General features: G+C 40.3%; 1 protein-coding gene across 2 annotated transcripts; it reads right to left on the bottom strand.

The window, feature by feature from the left end:
• Window positions 1–2,404: 2,404 nt before the first annotated feature.
• ccnjl (cyclin J-like) lies at window positions 2,405–21,299 on the bottom strand. 2 transcript variants are annotated; one of them, XM_059346727.1, is made up of 6 exons: window positions 21,033–21,299; window positions 20,236–20,346; window positions 16,180–16,390; window positions 6,849–7,148; window positions 6,555–6,714; window positions 2,405–6,145 (listed from the first exon to the last, which is right to left on the bottom strand). In XM_059346727.1, exons 2-6 carry the CDS (start codon window positions 20,311–20,313, stop codon window positions 5,623–5,625), a joined length of 1,272 nt encoding a protein of 423 aa, XP_059202710.1. In that variant the 5' UTR covers window positions 20,314–20,346; window positions 21,033–21,299; the 3' UTR covers window positions 2,405–5,622. The 2 variants fall into 2 exon arrangements, with proteins under 2 accessions (XP_059202710.1, XP_059202711.1); XM_059346728.1 differs by having other exon boundaries at window positions 20,236–20,343.
• Between the last annotated feature and the right edge of the window lie 246 nt (window positions 21,300–21,545).

Below are 21,545 nucleotides of genomic sequence, written 5' to 3'. Positions count from 1 at the left end.
GAAGGCTCCACAGATCAAAGTTTCAAGTTTCTTTTTACGACTTTTGATCATATCTAATGTAACTTTGAATCTCAGCTTGTACGGAAGTGCACAGTAGAGGAATGTGAAAACATCTCTCTAGTGACAAGCCTTGCACAGATACAAGTAAGTATTGTCAAGGTCAGACATTTGAGGAGCTATAAACATAAGAAAAACACATTTTTGAGCGGAGGGGGATTTTAAATTAGCACAAACCAGCTGACAAACTGTGTTAAACTAATTATTAAGTATGCGTGACAGCTTGCTTCTTGCACTGACAAACTGCCCAAGTGTTGGTAATGCTGATTAAATGTTGTAAGTTTGAAGCAGATGTAGTGAGACCTCCACCACAAACATCAGCCCTCTCTGCACCCCCAACCAGCCCTTTTCCAAATTCTTCCTGAAGGACACATAAAAGGAGGCTGGCAGCTTTTTCCGCCCCCCGAAAGCTTACAGGAGACTGTGAGAATGATCCATTATCACACTGACGGCCACGAGCAGTGCACTGCTGGCCCGTCTCCACCCCCACCCTTTCCTCTTAACACTGGAGATCTTCCCTTTAATCTAAACATAAACACACTTTTTACCAACTGTTGTTAAAAATACACACATGATGTAAACAGTGTGAAAAATACTGATTGGCATTTAATCTGTATGCCAAGTTAATTACATTTTGATCAGGCTTACGTGAAGGAACATTGTGCTTTATTTTTTTAAATCTTTGTTATTTAACTTATCGGTAATGCTAATTAAAGATCTGAGAGCTGATATGATTAAGCATTTGCACATGTTCCAGATTTGTGACTCTGGGGGGAAAAATACCAAACAACTCATCAGTTTCTTGTTAAAATAAATATTCGGCTGTGTTTGAGAGCACAGAAATGTTCACAGTCCACTGTAATGTGTCCAAATCGAGAGGGGCAGTCAATTTGCAAGCATTATGTTGGAGTATAATGTCTGGTGTGTGAGAGGACGTGCCATCACTGAATAGATTTCTATATATCAAAATGCCATAAAACATAGAAAGCTCTGACTGAGCTGTGGAGGCGGAGTGAAGAAGCAGAAGAGAGACTCAACTTGTTTCTCATAGACTGAATAATAACTTTGTCTGCAGTTGGAAAAGTAGTAGAACTGCTCATGTAAATACTATTCAACACATGGCTACCAGTGTGGGAGTGAGGAATTAAATTATTTGCTTTTGATTTGACTGCAGTAAAAGTCGCACCACCACACAACAACACTATGGTATGTAAATGCATTCAAAACCTAAATAAAAGCAGTCAAGTATTGTTGGAAAAATACTCAAGTATAAAAAGTAAAAGAAGTTATTAAGAATATACTTATGTATAAATTCTTAACGGAACCATTACACTTCATATGTTAAAGCTAAAGAAGAGAAGGAAGCAAACATCACCCGAACACAGTGGTTTACTTTGTAAATTACAATCCAACTCCACTTCTGGCCAATGGAGAGACTTTTCATGGAAGAATATTATTAGGTTTTTTATTATTTCAAGAAGAAAATATTTATAGAATCGTAGAGCAGAAACTGGCCACTTCTAAAAATGATTTGTCAATCAAACCAATCCTTTTGGCTGGAGATAGAATGGGGAAATTAAATCAATACTGGCACTTTTTCTAAGGCTTGCGGGATTAGTGACATATTTTAAATCATTTCTCAAAACCTGTCTTTTCTAATATATATATGCAAAAATATATAATTAAAAAATACACTTATTTTTGTTTTTATCTCATATAATTTGGCATTTTATTATTATAGCTTTGTACTATTTAACTGATTTTATCTGCCTCTGTACAGTTGTTGTTTAAATATATGTATTTATTTGTTATGGGTTGTTGCTGTGTTTAAAGTAAAAGTACTCACTATACAGCAGAATGGGGCATATTTATTTATTTGTTAGAAATATTTTTGGAAGGTGCAGGTTACAACCTTAGTTTAAACAGCATTTTAACCTCCGATCACATTTTATAAGCTCCGCAGATGATTAGCATGTCAAATTTAATCTGCAAAGTGACATTTAACTAGAGTAAATGTAGGGGAATAAAAGGTATATTGATATCTCTGAAATGTAGCATGTAGAGAATAGGTATAAGGCAGGAGAAAAGGGAAATACTCATGTTATTGTAGAAAATATATTTAAGTGCGGAGTTTTAATGTGACACTGTTTAAATGAATGATGTTTTGCATTGACAGCATGTGGTCACAACTGGATGACTGTGTGTAAAGCCTGCTGGGCTCATCAATGGAGCTGCTGCATTGTCTTCTCTTTGAACCAATCGGAGCAACGCAGTGGAAACAGTCATTTCCCTAAAAGCTGCAGGCACTTCAGGCATGCTTTCTCAGAAGAAACACAGCTCTCAGAAACTCAGTTCACTTGTGTGTTTATTTTCTGTGGCACATTATGATAAAAAGAACTCCTTCCATCATTCAGCATCACATAAACCAAGACTACAAATTGGTACAAAATAATACAAAAATATAAATTGGAAGTTTGTGGTGTTTGTGGTTTCATCACTATCACATTAGACACGTGTTGTTTGGTGTGAGTGACAGCAGCACCTTTCACAGGAGGGAAAAATGCATCTCTAGCTAACAGACAGAAGCATTCAGTAACATCTATCACTCAAAAGAAGGGGGCTGCAATATGCAACATATTCATTGTGTTCAGAGCCCACTGCCCTCTACAGGAGGAGATCAAGCTACAGCAAGTCAAGTCACACAATTATCAAAAATAAGTTACAAAAGATGAACCAGTGGTGTACACGAGACAGTGATGGCTGTGGTCAGTTTTAACAGAAAAACAACATATTGCACCTTTGACACCTCAGTGAGAAGTTGCTCATGAATTATGAGAAAAACAGCAAGCTGAACTCTAAAAAAAAATCTAGTTCATCAGGAGAATCACAAAAAGCTTTAACTAAAATACACTGAAAAGGAATGTAAAAAAAATAAAACTGTACATAAAATGGTCAAACAAAAGGCATAGTATCATAGATCATATCACAGAAAAGCACATCAACATGCCCTTTTCACTGGTGAGGAAACAAATAGATGTCTAGTTGTAAAGGACGATGAGTCGTGATTATGACAGTTTCAGAAGACTTCATGTAGTGAAATGCACGTCTCACTGTGAATTTAAGGTTCACAGCTCAAGCATGCAGCTGCTGAGGACAAGGCACGACAGGGTAAGATGTCAAATGTCCACAGAAAAACAGTTTGAATTTGATGACGTTTGTGTCCAAAACAGAGCTGCATGGATTAGTGGATTAACTGATTAGTAGATTGACAAAGATTTTCTCAGTTCTCTTTTTTTTTTTCCCCAAGCGAAATTGCCCCAAATTGTCTGGTCTCAGCTTCTCAGATGAAAGTCTGATAATTTTCTTTTTAAGTGATACTGAAATGAATATTTTTAGATTTGGATGCTGGTGGATTAAAACGAGACATTTGAATATCTCACATTAAGCTTTGGGAAATTATTTCTGTCATTTTTTAGACAGAACGATTAATCAAGGAAACAATCAACAGACTAAAGTTGGAGGCTGTGATTCTGGAGAAAGATAGTATTTTTTGGTTGTTTTATTAAAACGTAAGACCCAAACAAAGACAACCCTCCTGTCAGTGCTCATTAGAACGTTACCATGTTCCAGGGTTACGCTCCCTCTCGCTGACTTTCTCTTAATACATCCATGGCCATTTCCCCCTCCTGTGCACGAGCACAAACAGAATAGTGTTGTGTGGTCTGACCCGCTCTGTTTGTTTTCAGTTCACGAAGCCAGGACTCTGTATGAACACAAAGTTTTTTTAGCTCACACACAGGACCAACAGCTAGCGGACCGTGAGGAGATTTATACTGAATTTGACAAAAAGTGTAATAAATTACAACCCCAGCCTCCACCTTTAACCATTTATGAAAATAATCATCCGTGTTACCTCTAATTCATACAGTCACAGTCCAGTCAACAACATCCCAGAACTTGGGGTCCGCAGACATTTAAGGTATCACCATGGTAACCAGTGGGCAACCCTTGTGACCGACGCTGGGAATCTGGATGTGTTTATACGTTAACAGGAAGTGGAAGATTGGGGATTGCAGCTTTAGAAGTCTGGGAAGCAATTACCGTCGACTGCCCACAGATGTTATGTGAAACCAGTGACCACGAGGTTGTTCCAGTACCAGGACTGTTTCATGCATTCAGTTACTGACTTGTCAGCAGAGTATGGTCCAGTGATGAAGGAGGGGAATATTCCAGCCCCCACAGATGCTGCAATAGCATCCACTTTAAAGCATAATAGCACAGAGTAATGGGAAGGCTGCTCGATTCAGCCTTGAAACCTGAGCCTGAATAAACAGTTTCTATGAACAGGTACAAAGAAAACTATAATTGTGACTTAGAAAAGTTGGTATAAAAAGCTATACTATATCAAACAAAAAATGAAATAAATGAGTCATAAATAAAAGCTATGGCATGTTTCAATGGCATCATATTCAAGTAATCTTGTTCAAGTCCCTGATAATTAGTGGTTCATGTAAACATTGGAGTCATTAACACAGACACAGAACCGACAGTTCATTAGAAGGCAGCAGCAATTCATATGTACAATACACTAAAAACATCCACGTCTCCTTCACCATGCTGGTCCAGTCACATCAGTTTGTGTTAAATTCTTTGAGTGGTGCCGGAGACACTGAAATTAAAACTTTAGTACGACAAAGCCACCAGAGAGACACATTTTCACCCGAGTGTGTAACGGCTCTGCCACGAGGCTCGACTTTGGAGATGGGAGGGAAGAGATGACAAGGACAGAGAGAGGAGGAAAGAAAAAAAAAATCACTGCTGGCGTGTTCCAGCTGCGGACTTAACCTGCTGTGCTCAAAACAGTGAATTCTTCGTCCCCTCGGAGAGCTTGTGTGATGAGGAATTCCCAGAGGGGCCCTTTAGCTTCAACAGAGACTACAGGAGTTAGATCAATGTCCGCTGACAGTCAGAAGATACAAACGCAGTCAGCAACAAGCCTCCATTTTTTTCTTTGTCTCTCAAATGGTGGCTCAAGAAAAAGACACCTGACAATTTGTGTTCAATATTTGGGATTAGAAATTAGAAAAAAAAAATTATGTCAAGCAGCGAGATATCCTTGTTACAGATATTTTATGTTCTGTGCACTTCTAAAATTGGCTCAGCTATCACACGACTGAGAACAGGCACTGAATGAGGTGGGTGTTAGATCACACTGCTGCTTTCATCTCATTCACAGTGATGACAGTCTCATAATAACGCAGATTTATAAAAACCAGTTCAGAATATGGCATTAACATTTTTGCTATGCCTCAGTATTTCAAGGTGGTGGAGCATTTGTCACGTCAGTGTGATGACTTCCACCGGGTCCGTCTTGCCTTTGGCCCTCTGCTTGCGTTTGAGGCGTCTTTGTGTGAAGGACGGGGGAGTCGGACAAGCTGAAGGTGTTGCAGAGCTGACGGAGAGAGAGAGGAGGTCTGTGAAAGGATATTTTGGGGTAGGGAATTGGGTCGGAAGCATAGTAGTGCACTCCCGCAGGGGTTTGTGCTCCCTCTCCGTCTCCTGGCGTCACCTATCAAAGCAGCCCGCTGTAAAAGTGTGATGAGCCCCCAGGTAGCCCCCGCTGTAGGCCATACTCAGACAGTGGCGAGGCTCTCCAGCGAGGGCCATCTGCACAGAAATTGGGCCCTGCAGCGGCAGTGCGCGTGCCCCAGGCTGGAGACCAGAGGTCAGGCTTGGATATGAGGGGAACCCACCCCCAGCAGTCATGGAAGAAGCCCCAGTAAGGAGACCCATCCTGTGGCTCTGAAGGAAGTCCTGAGACATGTTCACCACAGGCCCCAAAGCCTGGGAGTCAGCTAGCGCCTGCAGCTGGGAGAGGGACGGGGAATGCTGAGAAAGGTGTGGGAAGCTGTCCGCCTGAAAGAGCAGCTGTGGTGTGGAGGAAGTGGAGGAGGAGGAGGAGGCTGGTCTCTGGATGGCTGACACTGGAGAGAGGTGGGAGGTCTGGGGCTGGGACTGCAAAGAGGAGGGCCGGTGAGGCGGAGTGGATTTGGTCTTGTTGGCCTCCTTAACATCATTGTCATGAGCACTGTGGAAAGGAGACGTACACAATGAGAAATCAATCAACAAACAGGTAGGCCAATTAATTAGAACCAAGCAGCAACCTCAGCTAATCAAGTTAAGGTACTGCTATAATGACGACAGCCACCACACAGAGCTGCACAATGTCTCTTTCGAAACCTATCGCTGACATTAAGGAGACTACGTCCATGTCTATACAGTCTATACTTAGAACTAAAACCAACTGGTTAAAGCAACGTGCCTCTTATAATCCAGAACCATGGCAACCAAAAATACAGAGCTACAGCAGCCTTGATGTCTTCTATCTTGAGTTGCCCACTACACTTCAAGAGGCTCATCTGCCAGCCCGGCTTTCTGTTAGACCTTTTTTTCTATTCAACTGTGCGTGTGTGTGTGTGTGTGTGTGTGTCTCTTACAGCAGCATGAGCTCAATGCACTGGGTGAGGTGGTCCCAGGTGTAGCCTGTAAGTAGATGCAGAGCGGTCGTCCAGCTTGGAGAAATCTGAAGGCAAATACGAGACGCTGCCACACATGCAGCAGCAACCTGGGATGGTCGGAAACTCAGGAAGGCGTGGTCTAGAAGAACCCAAAGACAACAGATTCATTAAATATTGGATCAGCCTTACACCACAAGCTATTACATTTACATCCAACACCTCTGTACCAAACAAAGAAGCAAAGACCAGTTCACCGTCTTCCTTTAAACCCACCTTGCAGTGAGACTTCCAGAAAGTAGTGAGTGTATTTGTCCATGAAAGCCTTGGTCTTGGAGAGGGAGGAGAGGGGCCAGCCATTGTATAGGTCGCCCTCCTGCACTGAGGCATGGAGGTAGTAGTCAATAAAGTGGGCGGGTGTGGGCATGCACAGATTCCAGCCAAAGGTCTCAAGCAGCAAAAGCTCCATTTTGATCAGATCCTTCTTGTTGAGAACCAGGTTCAAGCTGCACATAAAGCCCAGAGAGTTCAGCTGCTCTAGTTTGGGCACACGGTCCTCCTTTTCCTCAAATTTACCTGGAAAGAAAGGAAGAGGCTGTATTTAGAACGAGTCTCTACAGTTAAACTGACAGTATCAGGTGGAAAGATATGTCCCCTGTTTAAAAAAATATTTTTTGCAGCGCTCTGCTCAAATGTGAAAACAGAAAGAAGGGGGGGGGAAAGGGAAACTGTGACAGGCATTTTTTTTTTATGATTTGATGTTGTATAGACAATTAATGGATTAACCAAAAAATAAATAGATAGTTAAGTGATAATAAAAATATTTGTTGCAATTACTGGAAAGACGCTTGATGCCTGATGATGCCACTAGAATTTAATCTTTTTCAAAGGTCATGGAAAAAATTATTAGACCTTTTTTTTTTCAATTTCTTGGTCATTTTAATGCCTGGTACAACTAAAGATACATTTATTTGGAAAAGTATAGTAATTACAAAAATAGCTCATAAGAGTTTAATTTAAGAGCTAATATCTAGCCATTTTCCATGGATTTCTTGATAACCAAAATCATTCTCAAGAAAACTGGCTAGATATCAGCTATTAAATTAAAATCTTATGAGCTATTTTTGTAATTACTATATTTTTCCAATTAAATGTATCTTTAGTTGTAGCAGGCATTAAATGAACAAGAAAGCAAGGAGAAAAAAGGGTGGTCTAATAATTTTTAATATGACTATCTTCATCAAAAAATTTTTTTTTAAAGCACAAGGACCATTTAAACAAAAACGTGGTGTTCCGAGCAAAAGTTAAAACTGGCCTTCTTGATATGCGGTGATGATGATAGATATTTGCTTTCTTTCAGTATTGCAATGACTAATAACCTCATCTGACGCCATGTGAAGCAGGTTTATGGTTAGTCCTAAAGAGCCTTACTCCATCTTCCACAAAAATCTAACAAGTGCCTGCTAAGCATCAGCAATTAAGCTGACTATTACTGAACATCTGGTTGTAAAGCTAAGCTGTGACACTAACAGCCCAACATCACTATAGGCTTAAAGAGTGTGGGGCATTTACTGTGGATTAAACAAGCTCAACACTTTCTATGAAAAACACAATCAGCTCGAGTCATGATATTTCTGTCCCTCTCACTCACTCCATGCCCTTGAAAACATTACAGTGGTGCTGTTACATTGAGCCTCCTCCCAATCCCAAGACATTCTCATTTCCATGGCAACAGCCTGAGCCTCAGGGGTCCATGTGGCCAATGAAGAGGGGTGACTGCCTTTAATCCAAGGGTCCAACAGTCTCTGCTTAAACTTAAAAGAATGAGGCCGAGGAGGTGTCAGGTTACTCTGCAACAGTCTTCCCTCTGATGCATGTAGCTTAGCTGCACACAGTTTTAGGTAGGACAACGTCAGGACTATCTATAGACTTGTAATGAACTACAGTGTGGTTGTTTCAGGATTTTTGACGCCAATATCAATATTTGAGACCACAATAATGATATAAAGACAGATGGTGTTTGTTTATTTGTTTCTTGTTGTTGTTGATAAAACACTAGACAACTAGAGCTAATCCTATGGGCACCCATAAGTGGAGTCTAGCCTATAAACTGATGATGTAGTAAAATAACAGTATAACAAAATTCAATTTCTGATAATAAAAAAATAGGATAGGACAAATAAATTATTGCAAACAAATAATGTACATTAATAAACCCTAATTAATGTCTGCTTACAACTACATTGTTGTGTGTTAGAAAACATTTATTAAAATGTTTATATACGGTTTGCTAATTGGGGAACATAAAGTAAAGTGTTACCTTTGATAAAGATCCATGTTTTATTGATATGTATTGAGGTGAACTTTATGCCTGATGGACAATCTTTGTAATGGCAGCATATTTTGAATTATATATTATAATATATATTATTAAAAATCTTGTAATTTTTAACATATATGCTTATACTGATACATCTAGAATAAGATAATATTGATCCATATATTGGATCAACTGATTTATCCAACTCTAGCTGTACGATTTGTCTAGCTCTACAGAGAATCATTTGTGGAAAGTGTGGAAAGCATGAGTCCAAGTACAAAATACTAAAACAATTACTTCTGAAAGAATGTAATCCTGATAACAAAAATACATTTGTAACAGCAAAGTAAGGTCTTCACAATTCATGCAAACACACCAACAATCACACGCATATATGAACTACTGCGTGCTGACAAAGTGTTGCAGAATTACTTGCCATTATACCTACTGGGTATGATTATGTATGTAAGTTATGTATCAGTTTTGTCAAAAGATACATCCAGTTTGGTTTTACAACAACCCTTCTGTAAATATTGGCCTCTAATCTGAAACTATAGCAACCAAACATTAAAAATAGGGGCATTATTGGCTTTTTCTGAGTGGTAGCTAGAAGTGGTTCTCCAGGCAACAATGTCTGCAGTGTCTTCATGGACCTCGTTTACCTCTTCATGCGCACGTCTCAATGAGTTGGGCGTCCTCCTACCAAGTGCGAGTTTTACCACTGATGTTGCGACTCATCATTAAGCAGGACAGGAGAGAGGAAGAGAGAGAATGGTTGAGAGAGCATGAGGGGAGGGGTGTGAGGGGTCTGCATTACAACAGGCCAGAGGGGTAATTAGCAGAGAGGCAATAATGTGATCCCTCCACCAGAACAGGAAGCAGTGTGAAACAGGTCTGATTCCACAGCCCAGTCCACACTTGCCCCCATTCTCTCACCCTCCTATCCCCTGGATCAGTCCGTCTGCTGCTAGACTGTTATGTCCACACAGACGCTGCCATAAAACGCCATCAATGCCCCCAATCGCCACACAATCTCAGCCTCTTTGATCTTAAGAGAGACACCGTGCAAGTCAATCTCTTTATTGTGCTCTGTGATTACTCCTCTAGTTTACTACTGTGGGTGACTGGGCACATGAGAGACATGCAATGCCCAAAAGCTTTGAAAACAACAAAACAAAGCAACTTCAGAGGGACCTAAAGAAGTAGAGTATGATTAGGACCGCAAACCGGTTTGACTTACTGTAAAAAGAACTGACTCCAGTGTGTATCACAGCCTGTATGACAAAACAGTGCCTCATTCATTTCAATGGGCTAGCACAGCAGGGGTGCAGCCTCAGAGGGCTCCAGCTAAAAAACACAGGGGAGTCGTGCAGAAAAGTTAATTCTGGTTCCACTTCATCACAGCAGCACAACCAAACGTTAAATTAAAGTGCTAATTAGGGCTGAAACTAACTATTATACTACATTATTATGCCTTGATCTGTCATTTATTGGCCTCCGCCATCAAGGTCATGCCACTCTGGTGCCGTCTGTCAGCAGGATTCTGGAAGGTCTACCGGCCAGATTTTCATGAAACTTGTTGGAAAGGTGTAGCATTGAGTTTGGAGTGGATACAAGTCAAAAGGCAGGATCAGCATGTATTTTTCAATTTCAATAGCATAAAGCATAGAGCATGGCCTTGGTGGAGGTCTGTTCTTCAGTGCACTTCTAGTTATTTTATCGTTTCATTGTTTGATCTCAATTGTACAGAAATTGTGAAAATTACTCATCACATTGTCAAAGGCGACGTCTTCAAATTGCTTGTTTTGTCAGACAAACACTTCTAAACACCAGCACATTAAATTGACGGTCGTAGAGGACCAAGAAAACAAAAAAATATTCACATCTGAGACGCTGAAAGACTATATTTTTGCACAAATTATAAAACTGTATGCCAATTAGTTGTCTGTAGATAAAGTAGTATTTTTCTTTGCCAAAAAGCAAAGCGCTCCAAAATGATCCATTAATTCATAAACAAGATTAAGAATCTAAATTAAAAACAAATTATTTATAATCATTCTTTATATTAATAATAATTTATGTTACAGATATATTTCAGTAGATCCAGTCCAACCCACCAATCAAAAACATGAATACTGACATATAATTTTGGAATGTAGTATGCTGCTATTTCACTGTAAGCCTACCAACTTGTACAATCCTATCTCAAACCAAATTTAAACTTGTTGAAGCATTTAACTAGACTTCCTGATTGCAGGCCATCTTCCCACTGACACCTTGTAGCAACAACATCAATGCAGCCCCTTGTACTTCATTACTGTTGTCAGTGTGAATGTGGCCTCAGTGAGAGACCTGGTGCATTCCTCTCCTGTGAGTTAGCCTACCTGGAATGCAGGCGGCTAGATGATCCTATCTTAAGTCTGTGAGCAGGGAAGAGGCAGTGATGAAGAAGGAAAAAAAACAACAGATTTCCTTTTCATCTACACCCACTACCTTTCTATACACTGCAACTACAGGACACCGATCCTTTCTCATAGCACCCGCAGGTGATGGTGATGATGAGAAAAGGTGAACAGAGAGAAGTTAAAGGTCAGGGGTTAGGCAGAGGTAAGGCCAGGATGCAGGTCCTCCTCCCAGGTGTGCTGTTTGGAGAGAGGTGGGGGTGGTGGGAAGGGCTTAAGAGTGATAGGGGCCGTTAGGAAACCTGAGAGCTGTATTCTGACACAGACAAAGGCCTCTGTTTCTGTTGCTCTTTATTTAGCAGACATCATGTAATTCTAGTCCATTCCAATCAGTCCTCAAAATACTTTGGTTCAAAAAGAAATGTAAGGGGACAACAATCAATTTAATGCCTTCATAACGTTTGATAAGCATCCCCAGCACAGGACCATTGGCCAGAAATTGTTGAAGAAATCTTATTGGAAAAATTGGCATCATACAAGACTCAAAATATGGATATTGTTGTTAAACAATACGTCCATAATCCAATATGTGAAAATAAAACATGTGAATGCATGTTTCAATCGGTTTTATCTGAACTCGTGTTATTATTTAATACAGATAACATTTTACTTATAAAGAGTTAAGTGGGGGGAAAAAAACACTTCAATTTCAATCTTCATTTTCTCCCTTATTTTCAACTTCTTTTTGTGATCGACTTGACAGCCATGGAGGAATTTCCTCTGCCATTGAAAATTCTTTTATTTGCTGGTTCATCTTTCATTGGGAGTGTGAAATTGGTCACAGCTCCATCATAGAATCTCCGTGTTGCCACCCCTAATCCCAGCAACTCTCACAATGTCAGCCCGGACTGACCCTTGACCCCTGATGCTAATGCCTCGGTGACCAAGGAGAATCTTAGAACCCTGGCCCTGTGTATTTGTGAGTGTGCATGTGTGTGTGTGAGTATGTGTGGTGCGTTTGGGGGTACGCACCGAGGGGTGTAATGTGCCTTGCCGTGTGGGTGATGAGGACTGACACAGGGAGTGTGTGGGCAAACAGAGCCTCAGGCATTACAAAACAAAACACGAAATATGACTTCATTCTAACATTTGTGTTGTTCGAATGCATTATAGTTTTATGGATTACAATTAAACATGAGCTCTCATGTGAAAGAAAGGTGATCTGGTGGTTCGGTAGCATCTGATGGTAATGAATAATATTAACTTTTTCAAACCCATCTGTACATCTTTACATAATTTCTTTAATTATAAGAGCCCCACATGACAACAGTTCAATCAGAATTATTGTCAAACGTCTGAGAAGGGGATAAAGGGGGAAGTGGGTTCCCTATTAATCTACATTTCAGGGCACCCTGCTGGGTGGTTCAGTTCTAACATGTCCCATTTTGCAGGCCACCACCTCTCCCTCCCTTTCTACCCTGTTTAACATCAGGAGCCGACCTGCCTTTGAAGTACCGCTCCACTCATTTCCCAACCCCCCAGGGATGTGGTGCTGCTTTTACTGGCCGCCCTGTCCCAGGACTGGCTGTCCCTGACAAGGTGAGAGAACGTAGAGGAAACAGAGCCAGCAGCGAAAGGTAAAAGGACACCACGAGAGCCCAGCCTGAAATGGTTTTGTGGCAGTAAAGCAGTGTCCTTTCAATGGGAAATGTTCTAATGTGAATCTTAATTAGCTGACAAAAAACCACATAGGTCTATCACAAGGTTGCCACGGCGACCATCTCCTCATTTAACAGTTTTAGCTTACAGCAAATTTCTACAACACACACACACACAAGGCTGCACGCACACACAACAACCTCCACCCCTCAGCCTCTGCTCCCCTCCCCCTCTCTGGGAAGGGTCTGGCTGCCTGTCCTGCTTGCATGACGGGCTTTTGTTTGAGGCCTGACTCGGAGAGCATATGGCAGGTGCCCCTCAGCACACAGTTCCTCCCCACCCCCGAGCTCCGAGGCCTATGTAAGTGCAGTGTGTAGTCAATATGACTGAGCTTCTTGTGCGTTTCACAGGATGCTCTTTTTTTGTGTCGAAACCGTTCACTGAATCAGGTTCACTGAACAAAATAGATTAAATGCCGTTTCAGCATTAACTTGCTGCAGAAATGCACCTAGCATCCTATGACTATAATGAGCCAAACTTAACAAAATATATAAATAGAGATTAAAACATTGTGACAACATAATAGCTGGCAGCAGAGGCATGTCCATGATGTCATTTACCATAACAAATAGCTGCAGTATGCAGAGCTCTGACTTCAGGGACCAAGACCTGCCAGGAAGACTGATGTGATCACTGCAGGACTTCATGGAATTTAACACAATAGAAACTTTTGGTGATGTGGGCTGGTTTTTAAATGGAAATACGCATTGTATACACAAATAGTCTTTACTGAAATTTACAATAAATTATCCAGGATTTGGGTTTCTTGGTAATTGGATTCTCTGGAATGAGGTGAGGTCTCTAAATAAGCTCCCAACAGTCTATAACACTGAAAAACTGACCATAATCTCACTCCTGCAAATGAAGAAGAGCTCATCCATGAACAAACACATGCACACACAAGTACCCACAAAACACACACACAATAGAATAACAGGATTAAGCATTGACTGCTGAGAGGCACAAAGGAGGTAGCGATTAATTAACCGAGTGCGGAAGCCAGAAAAATTTAAAGAAAGACAATGTATGTGTCTGTCAAAGGCAGGCAGTGGGACTTTGGGAGGCTGTTCAATAACTAGGCCAGATTCCAAAGCACCTCAGGACAGATAAAAACCCAAGACAACTTTGAATCAAACGCCCTTTCAAGCCTTCATCAATCATGGCTGGGGCTCCCTAGAGTCCTGGAGGAGTCACAGGCAGGAGAGCAGAAAGAAGAGAGCCTGACTAACTGAGAGTTAGTCAAAAGATTCAATAGCAAACCAGATTAATCTATTATAGAAGAAGAACCTCTGTCCAGGTTGGCTTGATAATATTTATATCATTCCATGAGCAAACTCTCAAAGCTATTCTTGGATTCTCTTGAGATTGCTTTTAAATAAAACCTCTTTCAAGTCTCATATTCAAATTTATCCCACCACAGAGACTACTCTGATTGCAAAGATGGCCTGTGCGCGACAACACGCACGCACACACTCATACACAGAACCCTCCCAAGTGAGCAAGCCCTGTTCCAGACTCCCACTTTGACGGCATCATTAGTCTAATTACCCATGATGCCAAGGGCTGCACTAATGTACAGAAAACCTCACAGTCTGTTAATCACAAGACAGACACAGAGACACTAATAACTACCACACAACCTGCACCCAGCATCAGCAGGGGAAGAATAATGATTAACATACCTGCTTTACAGAAAACACACAGACACAATTTTATATTTCACTACAGAGAAGCATGCATACTAGCTATCATCACTTCTGCAGAAACACTGACTGCTTGAGACAGCAACTACAAGCAAAAAACAACCAGTCATCAGTCTGAATAAGAAATATTAAGAAAATTTCAAGCTTTAACTTGGTTGTTTTAAATCTGCACAATGCAATCACATAGTAAGTTTTAAGTCACAATTTAAAGGATGAGGCTGGTGTTATTTAGATTGTTGTTTATCAATATTTTATGTAAAAATGTTTTTAAAAATTATAACAGATTCATAGTTGTTTTTCTATTCAAAAGGGTCAGTAATTTCCTGAAACAGTCAGCCACTGTAGTTTTTAATAAGCATCACTTAAACAGGAGGAAATGTTGCATGTGTCTGGGACTATTTTCAGACAAAGACTAATATGCAATTGATCCTCTCAGTTCAGTATTTATGGCAACAAGACAAGACAGTGTATTTGCGATTGAGTAATAATAAACCACAGAGCCCATGTTCATCATATTGATCAAACATGTCATCCAGTAACACATTCATGTGTTTTCATAGTTTTTGGACAACACTGCTACAGGATTTGGCTACACAGGGAATAGTTGTTTGGATCCATTAATTATTGGCAAGAAAGATCTGAAAAACTATAAATATATTTTTCTTATGGCAAACAATGTGTGAATACATAGGTTGATCGCAAATAAAAGTGCCATTAAAGAATAAGCCTGATGACAAAATGGATTTCTATGGGCTGTGGGTAAGCTGTCCTCTGCAATAAATCATGTTCAAAAAAGAAAAAACAAATCACACCTTTGATTAGAGGGCATTTTGACCTTAGCAGGTGTGATACTAATTCATCTCAAACTCAAACTGACTGCATGGGACTAAAGAAACAGCAGCCCCAGACATGTTATTGCAGCTAGGATCAAAGACAAGAAGTTCTGCACACACGAGCATAACCCCCAACCGTTCCTCCTAAAACAATGGCACACTCATCCTACCACAATGGAAACCTTGTTTTTTTCTTTCAAACCAACATTCAGCTACAGTAAATTGTAGATAGGCTATCAGATCAGTCTGAAAAGTGGAGCTGGAAGGAAAAAAAAATATCATGGTCTCCTGAGCGCAACTTAAATTAGCCTTGTTGCAGGAAGTGTTTCACCTTGGGCCATCTGTGCATTAACCACAGTCAATCTCTCAACATAGAAGATTTACAATGTAACTCTTCTGCCTTTACAGAAAAGGTCAAAATACAATACTTTAAGATGAAACACAGCTTTCTCTGGTTAACTTCGTAGTAAGTTTACTTGAAAGCAATAAAGTCTGAAAGATATCAATTAAAACAACTCTGATTTTTAGGAGCATGTATGTAACGACAAACTTGTTTTACTCATTATCAAGCTAAAAAAAACGATGTAAATAGATTCATAGATTGAGGAGGAAAGTTGAAAATGGACTTACTAGCTAGGAGCAGACAGGAGAGGGCGATGACATAGAGCTGCTTGACTGCAACATCGTAGTGGTCCATGAACAAGTCCAGCAGGTAGACGGCGAGGTGACGGGCTGTAGGACATAGCTGGTAGCGATTACTCAGGATGGCCAACAAGTCTGCAAAGTACCTCCTCATGCCAATCTGTGGAGAGTGGGCTCGGTAGACCGGTAGCTTCAGCTCCTGGAGAGGGAGAAGAAAAAAGGGATGAAGGATAGGCAAACGACGGGGTGTGAGAGGAGTAGGGTGGGCAGGAAGAAGCAGTGGAGAGACACAGAGGTTGTAAAAAAATAAAAAAAGAAGCATAATAGTGAGCCATGCATGTCTCCTGCTGCCTGGGTTAAACTGCTGTCAGGAGAACGGCTGCGTCGAAAATACTCAAAGAATAAAACTCCATTTACTGTCAGAAATTCTTGATTATGCTTCAGCCTCATTTCAATTTCATTTAATTCACCATTGCTGCAGAGAAGAGAAACTAATTTGGGTCATTGCAGGGGTCTACGAGGCGAGCAATGGGCTATGGGTTTTTTTTGGGGGGGGGGGGCCTGGATCCTCCAGTAGAGGTTGAGTAGTAGATAGGATTAGGTTTCACCCCTAGCACATCTCCTATTCATGTTCAATTAGCTGCATGTGTTTCAGAGTGGAAGGAAGATACTCGGGGGCATTAGCATTGAATCAGCCTCGGGTAACTTTACAATCAGCCACAGATAACAGGAGAGAAAAGGCCTCCGGTTTCAAATTCTAAAAAACAAAAAAAACATTTAAAACTGGATGTACAAACACAGCCCATACTTTCTCTGTTATTTAAGCTGCTTATATCAAAATGTTTTTGTGTTCAAAAATGATTTTTCTCTTTGTGAATCTCAGTAAAAAAACAAGGGCTTTTGATTTGGATTTAATATGAGATTGAGGATTGGTAGATTAATCTCCTTAGGATCACAGTGAGGGGTCCTGACATGAGAGGAGAAATACAGAAAACATCTACATCATGTCAAGACTGTCGTTTAGGAACATTCCTGACTTAAGGTTGGCTTAAACTGTCCCAATGTGGCTTGAAAGCTTCATATTTCAAAAGGAATTCATAGAAACACATGCTACAGTCAATACTTTAAAAATAATATGATTACTTTCAGGTTTACGCACAATGTCAACTATTTATTTTGAGCTGAACTAAAACAACAATGATGCTCTGACTGACACTTCAATGAAATCTAAATATAAACAGTTCCCCCCACTCAAACCCACATATAGCCACTCCACCCCCGGTGCCACAACCAACCATACCACCCAATCCTCCCCAACCTCTCCTCTCCTCCCACTGCTTCAGCCCCTGCCTCTGGTCCATCTGTCTGTCTGGGGGTACAAGGGCAGCAGGAGAATGGGGGTGGATGTGAAGGCTAGTGCAGCAGGGGGGGGACTGCTGGAGTCTGGAGGGGCTCCGGGGGGCTCTGTGTAGGGTGGAGAAGGTGCCTTTGTGGGGGACCCGCACCATAATTAAGGATTCCACAGCTGCCTCCGCCTGATTTGCATGTCTGATAATTTGCCACATGCTACACACCACAGCTATCTCCCACATCAGGGCATTACCGCTGCAGCAAACGTCATTAAGGCTGGATGAGACTGTGGGGGAGCAGGCGCCATGCAGGAAATCTGAACACTGTGTGAAGGCCTTTTTACACACAGCTCTGATACTCATTTCACCATTCCTTTCCATTACAAATTTAACTATGCTTTCAGCTTACCCGCATCTGAAGACATCCAGCCATCAAAGGTATTTGAACACTTTGAGCATTATTATTAAAATGAAAAGCAATTCCAATTTAGATATAGCACAATAGAAAATATTAGGGCTGCATATTTTAAATTAAATCAATTAATCTGCTGACTGTCAAGATTTAGATTAATTGTTCACTCCATTAAATCCAGAGTTAACCCTTAAGAATGCCTTTTTACAACGCTGCAACAACAGTCGATTGAAATAAATTAATTATAAACTATTCTAACACTCAATCATTAAAGTTGTTTTTCAAGCTAAAATAAAATATACACATATGATGATTCCCAGTGTCAGTTTTTTATACTGATTTTCTGATGTTTTATTGACCAAATGATAATCTGAATAATTCAGATAACAATAAGGTGCGTGCCAACTATTGACTGTCATGTACATGAGGGAAATTGAGCAAATTTTACCAATCGAAAAGCAGAAACAAGCAAATGTTGGGTATTTTGTACTCAAAAATGACAAATAATTATCAAAATTGTTTGTGAAATAATAAGGCTATGGTCTAGTCTAGACAGATTTCAAATTTAAAGATCTTAAACAGAAATACTTAAATCTTAAGTGAAACCCTGCCTTATAACTGCCGTTACAATGACAAGTAAATGTAAACTCATAGCAGAGAGAAAATATGCCTTTATTCCTTTGATGAATGAGGAAATAACTGGCAGATTAATTGATAATGAAAATTGTTAGTTGCAGCTCTGATTGTGAGCTATGCAATCAGAAGATATGGAGAGGCTGTAAAAACAAAAAAAACTGTTCTTAAATGGTTTGACAAACCTACTGCGGGGTCAAACACAGACAAATATACAGAATGTAGTCTGCTACAGGTGCAATGAAGGAATCAACTCTAATCTGTTAAAGTCTCAAGAATTTCTTAATTCGGCATACGCAACTTTGCAGCATTTACAATGAGGGCGTTGCATTATACAGTATGTACCGTGTGGGGAGCCTGTTGTTTGGGAATTCACTAAAATGCTGATATAGGGCAATCAAACCTAACATTAGACTGACTATCTCTCTCATTATAGTATATAAGAAGAGTGGGTGTGTTGTTTCGTTTCCAGCTCTTAGAGCACATTTTCAGTCTAATGATGTCTCACTGTGAGTCAGACACTGTCCAGCATGAGTAAACTGTGTGTAAATGGATGAATCACATTTACAGGGCTAGCAAACGTCTGATACACAATCTGACTGCAGTCCTCGCTCTACACACAAATACAATCTCTGGTACATTGAGGCACCTGATATCTAAAACCTGATCTGTATTCATGTCCCTCAGCGTGAAGCTGGCAGCAGAGTCCCAGCCAGAAGATGCCAGTCGAGTGACAGATGTCTCCATTAAAGTGACACATGGGAAGAAATATGATCACGCTTCGAGGTTAATTAAGACATTTTCCATTAATGAGCCTTAACTCCTCCATGTAATCTAATTTAGATCATGTTTAAATAGACAACAGGACCATGTAATTATATTTTGTTCCCAACTTTCAATGCATTGTGTGGTGTGAAATATTCTCAGATGCTGCTGTAGAATATCAATACAGGCCTGCTCGTTCAGGCTGACATATTTGTAGGGCCACAAATAATTTATAATTTGCATTATTGATTATATCCTCAATTAATCTATTCATTACTAAATGTCTGAAAATACACATTCTCTCCGTTTTTCTGTCAATCAATAATAGGGTGCAACTCATTATCTTCATTAATTGAGACATCAACAGATTATACTCTTGATTAATCATTTAGACTTTTAAATGCTAAAATAAATACACAAATGCAAAAGATGCCCATCACAGATTTCATTGTGATTCTTGTTTTGTCTGACCAAAATAAAAAAATAAAAAACCAAAGACATTAGATTTATCGTAATAGGACAAAAAGGGGAAAAATAGGAGTGCACAATTGAGAAGACACACGAAGTGAATGTTTTGCTAAAAATATACGATTCATCTATTCTAATTGCAGATTAATTATCTTTTGGTTGACTAAGTGATTAATCATCTAACCATTTTAGCCTTAATTATTAATCTATTGTTTTACTCATAAAATATAGTGCCACACTGTTATTCTCAGGTCGTTTGAGGATGAATAACCTAGACAGGCTTAATGGTGTTACTGTTTTTCAATTTTAATGCCAGGCTTTAATAAACAGTCACAATCAAAACAGGTTTTGCTCATATTGTCATCAAACCCGTAATTCCCGTAAAAATAAAGGAGTAATCAATTATAAAAGACTCACCTTGATACGGAGCGATTGATGGATATCTGCAGCTAGCTGTCCTTTCCACCATTGCAACTCCCTCTCCATCTTTCCCATCCAGAGGAGACTTCAAGAATCAAGTTTTACCTGCTGAGACACACGTGTCCAAAATAAGCAAATGCTTTGAGAAGTGGCATACTGGAAAATATATAGTCTTCAAACTGGATATTTACCGAGAACCCCATCTGATTCGAGTGGGTAAAGTTTAATTCAAGTTATTCTACTAATTTGCTCATTAAATCGATAGGATTCAATCAATTGGATGCCTGTTTGTACTGACAACTAAAACAACACGATTACAGGAAACAGTCATTTGTAGAGAAATACAGTGGTTTTGATAAAGTTTTTGAACACCTTGCTAATCCTACAGCAGAGGTCTCTTCCCTGCATAGGCCATTTTCTTTGCTCGGGAATTTAAATGGCTCAGTTAAATGCCCGCTCGACCACGCTTTGGGTCAAATGAATCAAGGTAGCCTTTCACAAATGCCATGTCTCACATGGTTGTTGACTTCCGACGATTAAAACAATAACCAACACATCTCACACGATGGTTATCATTCAAAACGCGTCTGTACCACGAGTCAGCGGCCAAACAGTGAGAAGGCTGCACAAGTTAACTACTGGCCACCGAGCATACAGACACTCGCCTCGTTTAAAAAACAAAAACAACACACTGCGATGAAACCAAATATCTCCACACAAACACGGCTCATTCTCCAACACTGCAGCGACCTGGTAAACTTTTAATGTCGGTAGTTATTGTATGTGCCACTCACCGCTCCGACGGGAATGCCCCCCAGACCCCTTTGTCTCAGCCCGACATCCTCAACTCCTCTTCGGCTCAACTTTCAGAAAGACCTCTTTTTTTCGCCGGAAAGACAACGTTCAAATCCGATAGTAAGTTCACACAAGAGCTGCCACCGCCAAATCCCGGCAACAGGCGACTGGTTACGCCGTTTTCTCCGAACTGTTTACACTTTCCGAGAGGTTTTGCTCCTCCGTTTTCTCCCGGTAGCTCCGCTGTAACAAAGTAACGTCCAACGGCTGCACCAGCTGCTGCTGTTGCGGTGCGAGGCTCGTGCGCCCGACGTGAAGGGCCCTCCTCCAGCCTGGGAGTTGTAGTCCTTTAGAGGTCAGTGTCAGAACTACAAACGCCCACACATATTCAAAAAACGTTTGTTTTTATTGTTATACTATATATACAGTCATTTAAAAAATATTAGACCATTGTTTTCTTCAATTTCTTGTTCATTTAAATACCTGGTACAACTAAAGGTGCATTTGTTTGC

The sequence above is a fragment of the Centropristis striata genome, chromosome 12 (genome assembly GCF_030273125.1).
Source record: "Centropristis striata isolate RG_2023a ecotype Rhode Island chromosome 12, C.striata_1.0, whole genome shotgun sequence".
Taxonomy (NCBI): Eukaryota; Metazoa; Chordata; class Actinopteri; order Perciformes; family Serranidae; genus Centropristis; species Centropristis striata.
The sequence above is the reverse complement of the archived record's forward strand: the minus strand, read 5'-3'. Positions and strand labels throughout refer to the sequence as shown.